The sequence below is a fragment of the Ciconia boyciana genome, chromosome 8 (assembly GCF_034638445.1).
Source record: "Ciconia boyciana chromosome 8, ASM3463844v1, whole genome shotgun sequence".
NCBI classification, from domain to species: domain Eukaryota; kingdom Metazoa; phylum Chordata; class Aves; order Ciconiiformes; family Ciconiidae; genus Ciconia; species Ciconia boyciana.
Genome location: NC_132941.1, coordinates 13785805 through 13801476, shown reverse-complemented (window position 1 = coordinate 13801476; position 15672 = coordinate 13785805). Strand labels below are relative to the sequence as shown.

The following is a 15672-nucleotide window of genomic DNA, read 5'->3' as shown; positions in this document are numbered from 1 at the left end:
ACTTTTGCAGTAGTTAAATACCGCTAGGTCCAGCTTCGGGGAGGTGGGGGGAAGGGAGACACGCGTAGTCCTGGAATTAAACATATGTCAGGCATGTTCTTTTGTTGATCCCCAAACCTCTGAACTTGCACTGTTTGAAAAGCAAGCATAACTTTGCCTGAACCTGATGGTTTTAAAAAGTAGCCAGGAATCCTGCATATAGTGTGGCATCACCTAGCAACAGGAGTATTCTGTAATTTTAGTCTTACTTTATTACATCGAAGTTATGGCCAGAACCTGGTTCTACTGTGCAGGCAGAGCAAGTTGTCATCTGAAGCCGTAGTGATTTAGGGGCAACAAAATATTTTACTCTGTATATCTACCTAGGAATGATGGGTATGTCTTAGTGGCTGTGGCTGAGAAAGCCCTGCAACTTTCATGCTGATGCTGATCCATTTTAGTCACCCTGATCCTTGTTTGTGTTTCTTCTTGGAGTGAAAACCATCTCCAGCAGAGGCTGCCTTTCTATTGGGTGCATGGATAAGTCATTGTTTTTCTGGATGTTGTTAAGGCCTCTTCCTTTCATTGTCTGTACTCTGCACCTTCTCAGAAGAGTCACCAGAATTGCTTTCATCATTACCATGGCAATAAACTTTCCTACACAGCCCCGAGGGCCAAATCCAAATGGTTGGAAGTAGCGTGAAGGAACCTGCACAGAATAACATGAGGAATAAAGTTTAAGACAAATTTTTCTTCATAAAAGTAGGCAAAATTATCATGGAAGTTGGTAGTAAATATATTCTGAAAAACTTGTGGAAAGAATCTCTTAGGAGCAATTATTTCTTTCCCTTACACTGAACAGCCCTCCCACCCAAGTCAGGCTGAAATACAGACACCTACAGAAGGTGTGCCATTGTAACTGCTAGGATAGCAGGGAATGTTAAGTTAAGCAGTTGAATTCTGCCCATGTATTTCAGCCTGTTCATTCTGTGAACTACAGGGATTCTACCACAAGCTGTGAAACAGAGTGAAGCTTTTGCTCTTTAATATACATTAAAGTTAAGTAAAAACTTTTTCAGGAAATGTTCATTATAGAGGTCATAAATGTCTGAGATACAGGCTGATGCCTTGTCTAAGGGTAATTATAAGGCCATACACCTACTACAATTGTCGTTAAAAAGCTAGTGTTCCTGACAATGAATTTGTCATAAAATGTAATGCTGAAAATGTTATTTGATATCTAATAGAGAGATAACACTTATAAAACAATTGTCTCCTGTCTTATCAACTAAAATGTGAAATGCAGGATTCCCAGAACTGTTGAAGAATGCACAGCCAGCTTCTGCTACTTTTATTGACATTGAATAGATCAGTTATGCAAAACAGTCCCAACAGCCTGAATAGTACTGCTGATGAGATACAAACGTACTTGTTATGAGTACGAAAAAGCAAGTCTGGCTATAAATAAATTATTTTTCTTCATCTGTGTAGCTTTCTTTTAAAAAAGGAAGATATTAGCTGTGTTCTGACTTCCTATTTAACCCAAGAATAGAGTAGAAAAGGTTGCTTTATATTAAATTATCTAGAAAAAAGTGTCCTTTTTTCTCATTTTCAGACTGAGGAACACGTTTTCTTTTTAAATTTTTTCAAATAAGCTGAGCTGTATTTTTTGAAAAATGATAGTTAAATACAAGTGTTTATAATACAGAGCAAGTACAGCAGCTGGCAGCGCAGCACAATGGCAAGTGCACAGCCTGGGAAAATGGAAAAATGTTTAGATTCTAACAATGCCATCTTATCATAAATAATGGTGTGGATTGCTATTCACTTAGAGAACTGTGTGAAAATTGTGCCTGCTAGAATAATTATGTGGCAAACAGAATGCATCAAGTCAGATAGAAAATGTGTGGTTAAATATTTGGTCAAGGGGAAATATTTTTAGTAGCAAAGTGTACTTATAAAATAAGCAAGAAATCAATTTTGATAGAAATACATAGAATGAAAATAATGGGTGGCAAAATGGAAACTATTCACGGTGAATAGTTATTTCAATAAACTTTCTCTCTTCTTGAATTTTCTACAATGACGTTTTTCTTAAGCTGTTGATTTTAATACTGTGTGCAGAGTTTGCTGTGGATAATCAACCAGAAAATTAGAAATGTTAACGAGGTTGTCTAGTGCTTATCTGTGTGTGTGGTATACATGGTACCTCTAGATTTTTTAAAGGAAAAATGTAAAACCGAGAGGTGTGTTTCTGGCTTGAACATTCATATCTTTTGTTTCTTTATTTTCTTAATTTCTTCAGGTGTTTTTACTAGTAAGTCCATATTTCATGCATCAAAGTGGGTAATCTATTTCTTTAAAACTGAAATTATTGTCTGTGGATACTTATGTGTGCAGCTGCTAACATCTCAAAAGAAAAAAAGTTTTGTCAGGTAATAACGTTATTTCCTAACTTTTTTAGTTAGACAAAATGAGAACTATGACAGCTGTAGAAAACATTAACCCTTTAGCTTCAACCCCATTCAACCTTAATATTTGACAAGCCACTAGAAAACGTAAGAGAAAGCTTGTATCCAAGGAAAATGTGTGTATCTATGATAGCAAAGCTAATATTCTGCAGTTGAGTTTCCCTTCATAGAACTAAGTTGATTATGCCCTCCACTCTTGCATGGCTATTTATTCCAGAGATCTTTCTAATTCCTTCACAGGAGTGCTAACCAAACCTTAATATTTCATATTTTGTGCTCTCTGTCACAGTATCTTCCGCTTCCATCTGCACTGGTTAACAGTCAAAAGCAAGGATTTAAACATGCCATAGAATCAGTCTGTTTTCTTTCAACACAGTTTTAAGCTCTCCAGATGATTGTTGCTGAACAAATACAGTTTTGCAAAACAATTTGTTTTATTAGTAATCAGAAGAGCAGAGGTCTAAATGAAAGTAAATAATCTGAAGGATGATTTACAATAGCAGGGGATGACAAGTAGGAAAAAAGTTCACATATTGCTTTTGATACAGAACTCGGTAATGTAGGTGAAAGAAACTTCTAGTTCTTTTGGGAGGTATATTCTAACTTAAATTGAAATGCTGTGCTGAACTGGGACTGAATTACTCCACTTAGACAAAGGGAAAATGGGAACTTTGTGTCTTATGGTAACAAAGTTCTTGATCAAAATAAGAGGAAGATACATTGTCAATAAGTAATACCCAATTTCCTGTAAGAAATAAGATACAAAACTTACATTTTTCTCAAAATTTTCAAGAGAAAACTCATTCGGCTTTGGGAAGAATTCAAGCTTATGCATACGTCCAATATTGAGAATAATGTTTGTCCCCTTTTTCACAGGATAGCCATCAATTACATCATCTTGTAAAGCTTTTCGCATGATCAGGTCCACAACTGGCTGGTATCTCATGCTCTCATAAATAAAATTCTCCACGATTTTTAAGTTTGGCATGTCATCGCTCTCTATGTCTCTGTCACCTTGAGGAATAAAACAGGTGGTGAAGAAGTTGGTTATGAATTTAATAGCTTCATCGTACAAATACCAAAACATTTTTGGAAGAGTCTTGGTTCCTGAAACAGTAGGAAGGATCCAACAGCTTCTCAGTAGTTTTATGTAGCCTTACATATTCAGGAAACCTGGTATATTGCTCATCAGCATAAACCCTAGTTTATTAATTTATGATCTTCTCACCTTATCTTCTTCTTAATACATGATGAGTCTTTGTTCTGCTTTCTTGTCAATGACAAAACTGAAAGTCCTTCCCTGACTTTTGTATGACTGAGAGCAACAAGACACAACAAAGAAATCTTCTGAGATCTGACAGCAAACTGAATCTGGGAATAGTCTGCAGATGAGAGATAACTTTGTAGGACCTTAAATTTTCACCATGTGATTGAGTTCAGCTGCATGTACAGCTAGGTCCTACTGTGGTCTGACTATTTCAGTTATCATGAGTAACTTCTTCCCAGCTTGATTCCACCAGCAACAGTATCAATGCCATGAGGTACTGCCAGTGGGAGCCTTACTTGAACTTTCAAGCTACAAGCAGTTCAAGAACTACAGGCTGATCACTGCAGTGGTAGGTTGTCAAGATAAAAGGCAGCTTTGCTACCCCAGTTGGCCATTTGCTTAAGGAAAAGGCAACAACATTCTACCGACTTAGAAATCAAGGCTATCAGAAAGGAATAAGGAAGATGAATAAGTGAGTTCTCAATGCTCATGAGAACAATAAAATAAGGTTTATTAAAACTACCTTAGAAAAAGCATAAAGGATTTTTTATACACTTTCCAGTGTTTAATTGACCAGAAGTAAATGTTGAATAAGAGTGGATGAAATTTGTTTCTGTGTTAGTTCAGTGTCAGGCTTTGAATGAGGTCTACAGAAAGGGAAGAATAAAATTTGGAATATCTTGATTGTGTTCTGAATAGTTAGTAATTAGTACTTAAAGAGGAGACCAGTTTGATATCAAAAAGGATGACAGCAGAATATAATTTTAATTTTATCTAATCTTTCCCTTCTGCAGGCATAGTGAAACTTAGACAGGTTCTATATATACACAGAGAAATATTGGTGATTAGAAGTATTTGAAATGAGTGTCCCCTTTTGCTATTTCAAGGTAAATGGAAAATAATGTCGATGGAACTTATGAGGTGAGTGCTGATTTGCACTGCTGTTGCTGAGAAGTGAATATAGTGCATTCTTTCTAATAGATTATAAATTCTGATGATTCCTATTTGAATTTATCTTACAAATTGCTCATCTTCTTTCATTTGATCTTGAATAAAATCTTTTACATATAATGGTAGTTCATATATTTTACAGCAAATGCTTCTGTTAGAAGAAAATACTTAAATTTTTCAGCCTTTAAATAATCAAAATTAGATCACCGCTGAAGCAAAATCATACTCCCACACCACTGACTTTGCAGCTCCTGCTTACCCATAACAGTTTCAATTTCTCTCATCATCTCCTCTTCCACTGTGGGGTGCTCTGCAATCAGTATTAGCATGAAGAAGAGAGTCACAGACAGAGTATCAGGAGCAGCAATCATCATCTCCAGCACACACTGGTTCACATTCTCGGCAGTCAGATCCCCCCTGTTCTGAAAAAATTGGAAATTTTGGGGAAAATGTTGATTGCTAAGCTCTGATGCCAACAAAGGTCCTATAGCAGTAGAAGGGGAAGGACCTAGGATATCTGCTTTAAACAAAAGTAAGAATCTTGACAGTCTTTCTATCTCATATGCTAAATAGCATTTATTTTTTGTTTCTGAGAGAAAAGTAGAAAACTTGTGTTTTGATGGGTGTGTATTATCTTACAGAAAAGCAAGAGTTTGTTCTTAGCGCAGATTCTTATTGATTTATTGCCTTGCCTCACAGAATTTGTGAGCTGTCAGAGAATATACAAGATAGGATTTACATAGCATGTGAAGCCTTTGTAAACAAAAGGCAATACATCAAGGTAAAATACAGGGGTTAGGGGAAGACTGGAGGACATTCAGGGATAGATGCAAGAGTTTTAAGGATGTTGTTTAAGCCATGAAAAAAATCGGACAAGCACCTGTTCCCAAAAATGCAATTATTCAATGTTTGAATCACTGTTAGGGACTCCCCAGAACCCAGTAATTTGTATCGCTTTATGATGACATGACTTTCAGATAGATACATGAAGTTTAAGTTGCAAAGCCTGTGGTATTAGTAACAGAAGAATGTCAGAAAAATCAAAGTTAGCCTTATTTTGAGTACATTGTCAATACCTGTGCAAAAATCAACTGGGATGCAAAATCCATGTGTTCATCCAGCTTTTCAACAGTGGAAAGCATTTGTCGTTTCTGTTCTATTAAGATTTCCATTGCTCCTTTCAGATCCTTGCTGAAAATGGATAAAATCCAACATATTGATAAATATCTGCAGACTTTTAGTATACATTAGGATATGATTAGAAACATAGAGATTATACCAATAAAAACATCTAAGAATGGCAGAAATTTAGTATTCCTAGGAGTGGTTATATGGTTCTCTGCAAAAGAAAATATACCCCCTTTAAGAGAAGGTACATTTTCTTGTTATTTCTTATTAAGTAATTGCTTGTTAGTTTGGACTGAGATCTTATTCTCTTTTTGTAGGGTAGACTGAAAAGGATGAAAATATGTCTGTATATCCTATTAATGAATAGAGTTTTTAAAGATTTATTAACATTTCCAAAGAATTTGTTTCTTTCCTTCTATTTTATAGTGTATTTTATTAGTAATAAAATGAACTTAGAGAATATGAGGGATAATTGTTAGAAAAATGTAGATAAATGTTAGAAAAATTATACTATCTTGAAGGTAGAGTTGATCTAATTTTTTCATATTTAAATAGTCAGCAATATTGTGTCAACAGTTTGTATTTCAGTGGTGGAAAAAAGCAAACTCTAACAGTTTTTATAATTTTATTTGGGATTTTCAATTAGCTATAGAATTGAAGGCAATTGTTTTTTTAAAGGATTTTGAAAAGGTTTTGACTGAAATCCTCAGGCTTTCCATTTGTGTTTGTTATTGTTGGGATAGAAAATTTGACTGGGTGTGTAGGGATAAATGCATTTAAAACTTCACACCTGGTAAAGTTCTCATTATTTATAACATTATTTAAATGTATTGGAAATAGCAAATGGTCCTTTTTGCCAACTTTATCAGAAAAATATCAGAAGTCATCATATCCTGTGGTGGTTCTTCGCATTGCTTTAAGTCCAGTAATCTTTTTATTTTTTCTTTTTTTTTAAAATTAGAAATTTATGAATATATCCATTTTAATGGGATTGCTTTTGAAACATCAATATTTGCCCACAGGGGCTTTCCAGTAATAACTGGGCCACCATAGTTAGCTATTATTAGAATCACAGAATAAAGCACTAATCAGTGCCATAATAAAACTGGCAAGTAAATGTTAGAGAAGGTAAATCTTGTGTTTAGCTCATAGGAGAGTTGTCAATTATTTTAGCTGAACCTCCATCTTTCCCTTAAAGCCTTTATGTTATATAGCGCTATCAAAACAATTTATTACACATGCTTCATAAGTAGTAGTTTTTCTCACTAGATGGAATCCAAATCCAAGATGAACAAACTGATTGCCAATTCTTTTTATAGCCAGTCCTCTTTTGGCAGAAGACAGTAAATGAGATCATAAAAATAGAAGAGGCATTTTGTATTTTTGCAAAGAGGAAGTCGGCAAAATATATTTGTTCCTTATTTAGAAAAAAAAAACTTGAAATGCATTACCATGCTGAACACAGAATTTTAACTCAAAAATGAGTTGTTGACTCAAAAATGCATGTTGAGGGCACCAATAAATAGAATGATGCTCAGGGGTTAACTCTTCTGGGACAATGCCATGAATGTAGATGTGTTTTCTTGTTTTGATGAACTGTAGCCTACTATTTGACTGACCTCGACTGGATGGCAAATGTCACTTCACCACATATTGATGGCTTTTCCTTGTCTGTTTGAACTGAACCAGTAATTTCAATTTAGTTTCACATTTGAGCTGGCATTAACTAATATTTTGGTGAGTAAACTAGGACTGAATAGACAAGGGCTTTAAATCGTCCCCTGAGATCAGCCCCTTGTAGCATCAATGGCAAATCTTGTCCTGGTGCTGTCTTGGGTCTGCAGGTAGGGGACTTCAGCCAGCCACCTTTGCAAGTTTCACAATTTATTTTCTAAAAGACAGAGGAAAATATCAAGGAAGATGTCCCTCTTAGAAAGAAAGAATCTTATGCAAATGATTTGTAAAACTGTTGATACTTACACTGCCTCTTCATATTTCTTGCACAGCCAAGAAATCTTAAAAAAGATGTCAGGCTTTAATAAAAGTGCTTGCCAAGCATCAAAGTAGTTCTGAATCTTAAGTACAATGGCACTTTCTGAAAATAAACGTTAACGAAAAGCAGTATAAAATACAAATCTCAAGAGTCAAATAACACAAACGCTTCAGAAAAATTAAGAGTAAGGCCCTGTTCCCTACTCCAACTAAGTTCACAGGAATTTGATAAACATCTGGGTTTAACATGTGGTAGATAGCATTAGGAAACATTTGTAGCACACTGTAGAAAAGGTATAGATCTTTGTAAAAACTCTTGGTATCTAGCTAAAAGGTGTGTCAACCAGAGCCAAATAGTCTCCCACAGGAGAACAGAAAGCAGAACCCTTGCAGCATACTGAAATTGGATAATTTATACATCACGATAATGTTATTTCTGTCATATGGTTTTGAGGGTGAAGAAATCACAGAAGACATAAATTGTCAGGTGAACTTTTCAAGGCAGTAATTTAGTTTGGTGGAAAGATTTCCGATTCTTATATGCATATGGTATTGGGATTGTACCAACTCAGTGCATAAAAATCTCTTTAAATAGTGCTAGCTATTAAGGTGTGACAAGCTAAATGCATATTTTTGATCACATAAAATTCTCTCTTATAACTAAAATAACTCATAAATCAATTTCAATTAATTATATGGTGATATAAGAGTTTGTTCTTGCTCTGTTTTCTGAAACCAAACCACTGAGTGATGTCAATGAGTTTGCCTTGGACATGCACTTTAGATCCATCATAAGGTGTAAAAATAAAGTGGTTAGTACCATCCAAAGGTATCCCGAGAAAAAGCTTGTTAGATGTGTCAAGCATGATCCGTCTCATAAGATTCAACACATTGATGTTTCCTACTTCAGTGGTTACTTCCTCTAGTTTGTCCAGGTGGTCAATTGTTGATTCAACACAAATTGCTATCATACGCACAAGACCGGGACCAGACAGAGCTGAAATATAAGTGCAAAATGATCAAAAGATTGCTTAACTTTCATACCTTATTTATAACTTATCAACTGGCAATAATGGTGCCAATAAAATGTAAAACATTCTCATATGAGTGACTGGTATAAAATCGTTCTGAAACTTACAGATTTATCATCTGATGAAAGAAAAATCTAAGCCTTTTGAGTTAAAATGGCAATGAACTCAAAGGCCAAACTTCCCTTGCATCCAGCCACTTTGTATCTCAGACACACATTTTATGCTAGGCTCATGCCATGTTAAGCAAAGATATTTGGCATCATTTGTGCTACCTTTTTATGTGGGAGAGTATCCGTATCCTCATCTGCATTACAGGCACTGTGGATGTCCTGTCTCATTTGCTTGCAATGACACTGAGCAGGGAAGATAGCTTGGGGTTCATGGGGAGGACGATGGGAATTTCTGAAAACATAACAGCTGGGTACTCTTAAACAGCGTGGTAGCTTTGCAGTTAACTACTGGCAACTTGTAAAATGTCACTGTGGACATACTGAAGCCTAGCCTGGTAGTATGCTGCGTGTTAGCCTACCTTAGTCTGTCCACCTGTAAACAGTGGAGAGAGTGTAATGACGGATTTATTGCATTTTAAGAATTCAAAAGCAACCAAAAGCAGTGGTCAGTTCCATTGCTATGTCATTCAGTGGGATTTTCATAGGCTTCAGCTGGAATGGATTCAGGTAATTTTTTAATGACTTTGGAAATCTTGCCCTAAGTACTCTATTTAATTACTTTTCCGTACAAGAATTGTTGTAATTGCCTCAAGGACATTATTTTATCAGATATATGTTGAGAGGGACTGTATGTTTGTAATTGAGAAGAGAGGAGGTCTGTTTTGTAAATAGAGAGAACTGGTAGTTTTAGGAATAAGTAGAAACACAAAATTTTTTTCCTGCCATCTTCAACCAATATAAAGTTGCTGATATTTTTCAATAGCAAAATCATGTGGGAAAGGCCCAAGTGTCATTTAGGAGCACAGATACATCAACAAAATAATATGGGAAATTTAAACCAACAGATAATCAATTTCTTTTAGGTGCTGCTTTACTTTCATTTTCAGGTTTTGGAATCACTGTCATAAACTGCTGCAGTCTCAGCTGGTGAGAATATTTTCTAAACTGCGGAGCTTGTAGAACAACAAGTGTGGCAGTTTTGTTTGGAAGGCTGTAAGATCATTGGAAGTAGCTAATTCTAACAATATGCAAACACTGAAAATTTTCAATTTGTGGAAAGAAGGTGAATCAAAAAGTTGCAGACTCATAAAAGAGTAACACTGGAGTTTATTTATGTAATTTCCTATTTGATTTCAACCTAGTGATATTGATTGCTTCGATCTTTTTCTCTGTTACTACATTGATTCCTAGCATATTAAAGGGATTAATAAATAGTTCTGCTGTGCAGATCTTCTAACTTAATTTTGAAACTAAAACACTGTGTGTTTTGTTTGTTTGGTTTTGTTGTGGGGTTTTTTTTCCATTAGAACAAGGCAGAAGAGTCTTTGAATGCAACGGAGGCTTGGACAGGAACGGCCAACTACATTTATGGAAGTGCCAGTTGAGCTAATGTAAATGCTGGACTTGAAACGTAAAAACACGGCTTGTGGGCATCATTTAATTTTGTTTTAATTGGATGAGATTAAGAATCTGCAAAACTACTTCAGGACCATTTCAAATAGCATACCAAGCAGGAAAAATGTGAAAGAACATGTGCAATAAAATATTTCTATGGGATATATAAAGAGAACTGATTTCTGTAATTTAAGTATGCAAAGGACAAACAGCATTTCAGAAAAGACAGACTGTGTGCTACACTGATGCAGTGTATTAATGCACAGTGATTTACCTTTGGTGAAAAAGGGCCGAATTTCTTTCCAGTGTGCTGTGTTGTTATTAAATATGATCCCATTTTCATACATGCCAATGCACTGTAATCCGAGCTTGCTCCCAAATCGAGAAACATAATGCCAATGTTTCATTACATGGAAAACACTTGAAGATCTGGGAAAGAAACAGGGGGCGAAAAAAGCACAAACCAAAAATACCGTTTCATAGATTGTACATAGAATTTTTATTCTGACATTTAATAGTTGCTCTGAAGTGCTGACCTGCATTCTTAATGTAGCAGAAAGTACGATGCTTGACATTAAATGTTGTTCCTTTTACATAATTAAAAAACTTGATGATAAATGCCTTCAGAATGTATATTAGAGCAATAATGTATTCTGTTCAGATTTTAAACTATTTTTCAGTTAAAATGCAAATGGTTACCAAAAGATTTTAATCTGAATAGTATGTATACATAGAAACATGAAGATATATAAGATACAGTCAGGCAATGACCAATGTCAGATATTTCAGAAGATGAGGTGTAAAATATTTGACAGTTGATAATTTTATCATGATGTGTATTAAATTACAGCTATCTTGTAGCTATTTGGTCATTCCCAGACACATACAGAAAGCATAAATATACATGCATAATTTAAATATGCAGCATCATAATATGATGATATGTGTGGGATAAATATTCCTAAATAGAAATGTTAGGGAAATCTGTGATATGTATAATTCTTTTTACAGTTGACAAGGTTTATTTACACATGCTAGCAAACAGGTTGTGACCAGCATTATTGCTTTAAGATATAATTTCCTTTAGAGGGAGCTAGCATTTTAGAAATGTTGACGTGATGAAAACCTGATCAAATGAAATCCAAGAAAAAGAAAGAAAATCAGACCAGAGATTAAAATGAAACAATACGCTACTTTCTTTATCATGTAGCATTCTCTATGGACCAAATCCCAGACTTCTTACATGGGTTAGTTTATTTTTTCAGTCAGGCAAAGTAAATGGGACTTGTGCTATTGACTTTGGCAGTGCTGGGTTTTCACCATAGTTTTGCGTGACCAGAGGTAAAGTTAAGAGTGAGATGCTATATGGTACAAATAGACAAACATGGATTAAGGATTGGAGTAAAAACAGGGAGGAGTGTGTCTGCAGATCCAACCTTCCAAGGAACTCAGCATATTTTCTCTTTCCTACACTTCCCCCCATCTGCGCTCTCTTCTAATATCCCTAAAGGTGTTTTGCATGTCAAGGAACATCATCTGTACTTTCATGAACGTGAAAAGATGATGTTGAATTATGACAGCTGTCCCCAGGAATGGAAAGGTGCAGGAGGCTCATTTTGCTTCCTTCCATTCCACACATCTACACAGGAGACACACAGTAATGTTTTAAGGAAGGATTTTGACATACGACCTTGTATAAACAGATTTTCCTTATGAAACTATTTAATGAAGTCCTCCAAAAGACACCATTGTTGTAACCAAGATTGCAAGTCCTTCTCTCTATGCATTAGCATCTCAGTATGATTAGATTTGATGGTAAAAATTCAGATTACATTGGTGGAAATAGTATACTTTTACCGAATTCAAGTTATGTTTAGTTTTGCAGTGAATTTATGATCCACTGAAAACTTTATTCTACATCATTGTTTAAAAAAAAAAAGCACTACTGCTCTATGTACTGTCAGTGCTTTTAAGCAAAAAATATGTCTGAAGAAAAGTGATGTATTGACTGTAGTCTGATGCAGCTGTGGCATTGTTTATCAGCACTCCTGATTTGTTTGTGATGAATTGGTAGTGCAGAAAGTGGAAGACGGCACTAAGAGTTCATAGCGTTTTGCATTATCAAAACATTATACACACCTTATGCCCATTAGTTGGTATTTACAACACCTATGTAGGATAGGAATGTAAATAGTTTTTCTGTCATGGTTACCTCTTTTTACAGAGGTAAAAACAGAGGTGAAGCTGACTTGCTTCACATGGCAAATCCTGTGATAGTCCTCTATATTATGTTGTCTTTCAAAAGCTTTTACATAATGAAAGCTGAGTATGGACTGCTTGACATTGCCAATAAAAGGTTGTGATTCTTTATCGATTACACATGGTAAATGTTTTGCTACTTTTTTTTTTTTCATGGTATAACTCATAAGCGTCTAGAAGATCCAATGTAAGAAGAAAGCAACCATCCACTGGAGCTAATAAAATGATAAACGGCAGTTTAGCATTATGTTTAATACTGTGTGTAATCGAAGTCTATGAGTAATCCCATTAATTGGAGTGGAATTACTCATAATCCTATAATGCTGCATTTGCTTAATTAATTTGCTGAATTGGAGCCATAATCTTCAAGCATTACTCTCTTCTTAAGGAGAAACTTAAGAATACAGTAAACTAAAATTTGGCTTAATCCTGCATTGCAGTCAGTCTAGGTTTCTGTATAGTATGCAATCCTAATATTAAATGGAATAGTAAAAGAGACAGTAAACATTTTTTAGGATTGGGCCACAGTGCTTAATCTTCCTTTCGATAAAGAAAATGAGGGAATTCACATAGGCTTCAATAGTAGTGTCTTTAAAGAAACAAAAGACTAGAAAAAGGTCTGTAAACAGCAGGAAGTAAAAGGTTTATGTTAGGATAATTTTTGAAAATAATAACTGCAATTCTACTTTAGACAAAAAGTAGCAAAGAGGTTGTAAAAATATGAAAAAGCTCTTCATATTATTAAAGATAGAAAATAAGGATTTACTTGCTAATTATAAATGTTTCTTCACCGCTGATCCAAACTCTCACAAATTCTCCGTATGTCTTATTGTAGTAGTTGCAGGCATTACCTACTCCCATCCAGAGAAATCTCCCATGTGAAATGAGGGGACCAATTCCCATACAGTATCCTGGCCCTAAGAAATAGGGTAAGAAAAGTTTGGTCTCAGCAGTGCTCACTGACAAGAATATACCTCTGAGCATCACCCCTTTGAAATGAGCTTTTTAACATGACAGTCAAGGTCTGCATTGGGCTGTTCATATATACAACCTCATTCTGAAGTTTTGTCTGAGAGAAACTTGCGTCTACAGTGTTGAAGCCTCACTTAATATCTATGGAAGCCTATAGTCCTTTCACTGTACATAAAACTAATGACACTCATTACTTTGTACAACTTCAAATTGCTGCTTTGAGATTGCTTACATTTGAAGGGACAATGGCTAGATATCAGAAAGAAGAAATGATCTAGAAAAATGCATATGGCTTATTAATTTGTGATTTTAACAAATCCTTTCAGTGATTTTTGTGTTGAAGTGTCATAGTAACACCTACAAAAGTCAATATTATTTTGACGTAATTAAAAGGAATTAATTACATTTCTCTTAAAGTCATTAATACTGAAGTGAGAAAACAGATATTGAAAGGAAAAAGTATTTTTACTGCTGTGAACTTATGAAAACATGCTTAAGTAAGATCTAAGAATGGATTAATAAGCATTTAGTCAACAAAGTTCTCAAGTAAATCCTTCCACTGTAACTTGGCACCAAATTTCTGTCTTAGAACAAAAAGGAGAAAGTGGAGACAGCAGGAGAGAATTTGCCTTTAATTAGTTTTAAAAGGAAGTTTTCTTCTTCAGAGAAAGCTTAATTTGCTCCTTTTGTCTGTAAAACATAAATCTAACTCCATAAAGCAAAACAAATTATGTACTTACAAAACTTTTGTGCACTATTTAAAATGTAAAAGTTGCTTATGGGTCCACCTTTTACTCATAGGAATTGCAAGAACCCCGTTTATTTAAATACCTGTAAACTTAAAGCATATTAATTCAGTTCTATCTTCTTGTTGATCCATTCAAGCATTCAAACAGAATGCATACCCTTCTGTGAATACTTTCCCCTGTTCCCTAACTTGCAAAGAGTTTTAGCATATTGAAGGATGTTTGGCAAGGATCTTTTCTCAGAATTTCATTCAGGTGCCACTGTATTGGTTTAGGATTATTCCTGTCAAACATCTTTGTGAGATGTGTACACTGTTCTCATTCATGCAGTAGGTCATTGTATTGCATCTAATGAAAAATAGGCTGAATCAGTAGCGTCTACCAAAAGTCCCCAAAACATTACAGAAGGGGCCCTCTGGAAGGGAAAACATTTGATGTTGTTCTGTTCTGGAGGGTCTTCAGCGCCAAACGTGGAAAGAAAAATTGATAATCTACTAAAATCTGAATAATTTCCTAGATAATTGGCTCTAGTAAAGACAATTTAGAAATCTTTAAACTTAAAACACGTAAAAAGTAGTTTATAATGCACATGAAAACATGAACATGTAGAGTTTGTAAAATGGTATTATGTCTTTCTAGCAAGGACATAATAAAGCAGAAAACTAAATGTCATTTATATAGCCAAGTCATTTATATAGCCACTATTTATATAGCCAAGCCAGGTTTATTATGGAAGTTCTGAGGTTAAATAGAGCCCGATTTCTTTTATCAGTTATTTTAAAAAGCTGTATTATTTAAACTGACTCAGTAAATTTTGTTGGCATACAATCATTATTCAGCATTACTTTCTCACTCAAATTTGAGAAACAAACAAACAAAAATACTCTGACGGCTTTGAGGTGATACTATAGCTAAAGTTAATTTACCTGGTATTGATGAAGTTTCCTCATGATTCCATATTAGAAACAGAAAGCACATGAGAATGAGTACGGGCACTGTGGCCACTGGCATTGTATCCGGTACTAGGCTGGTGATGTTGTACTGCATTGGATTCAGAGTTTCCAGTACCATCTTTTCCAAGAGATTCTGCTTTGCTTTAGAGAGAGAGAAAGGGGAAAGAGGCAGAGTTTTTCAAAGCTCAAAGATATATTCAGCTTTAGTCGGTACCTCTCAACCCCTTTGTAGGTCTTGTAAGTGAGCAAATTAGCTCTTGAGGTAGCTTTATTTTATAACGAGAGTGACTGCCTGGACTGCTTGCCAGGACAAGCTACATCACAAGTTGAAACAGACATGCAGCAGACGCTCTTTGTG

The 15672-nt window shown here is 35.1% G+C and overlaps 1 protein-coding gene across 1 annotated transcript; it reads right to left on the bottom strand.

The window, feature by feature from the left end:
- Positions 1–277: 277 nt before the first annotated feature.
- CYP19A1 (cytochrome P450 family 19 subfamily A member 1) lies at positions 278–15447 on the bottom strand. Its single transcript, XM_072870534.1, has 9 exons — positions 15288–15447; positions 13410–13560; positions 10659–10813; positions 8609–8785; positions 7777–7891; positions 5745–5859; positions 4928–5090; positions 3223–3464; positions 278–688 (listed from the first exon to the last, which is right to left on the bottom strand). The coding sequence occupies exons 1-9, from the start codon at positions 15430–15432 to the stop codon at positions 437–439; spliced, it is 1515 nt and encodes a 504-aa protein (XP_072726635.1). The 5' UTR covers positions 15433–15447; the 3' UTR covers positions 278–436.
- Positions 15448–15672: the final 225 nt, after the last annotated feature.

Excerpts from the sequence above, each read along its gene's own strand:
- CYP19A1 (XM_072870534.1), bottom strand. The coding sequence starts at position 15,432 with ATGGTACTGGAAACTCTGAATCCAATGCAGTACAACATCACCAGCCTA. Across the intron at positions 13,561-15,287 it reads GGAAACTTCATCAATACCAG|GGCCAGGATACTGTATGGGA; the intron begins GTAAATTAACTT and ends CCTATTTCTTAG. Across the intron at positions 10,814-13,409 it reads GAAACATTTATAATTAGCAA|ATCTTCAAGTGTTTTCCATG; the intron begins GTAAATCCTTAT and ends TTTCTTTCCCAG.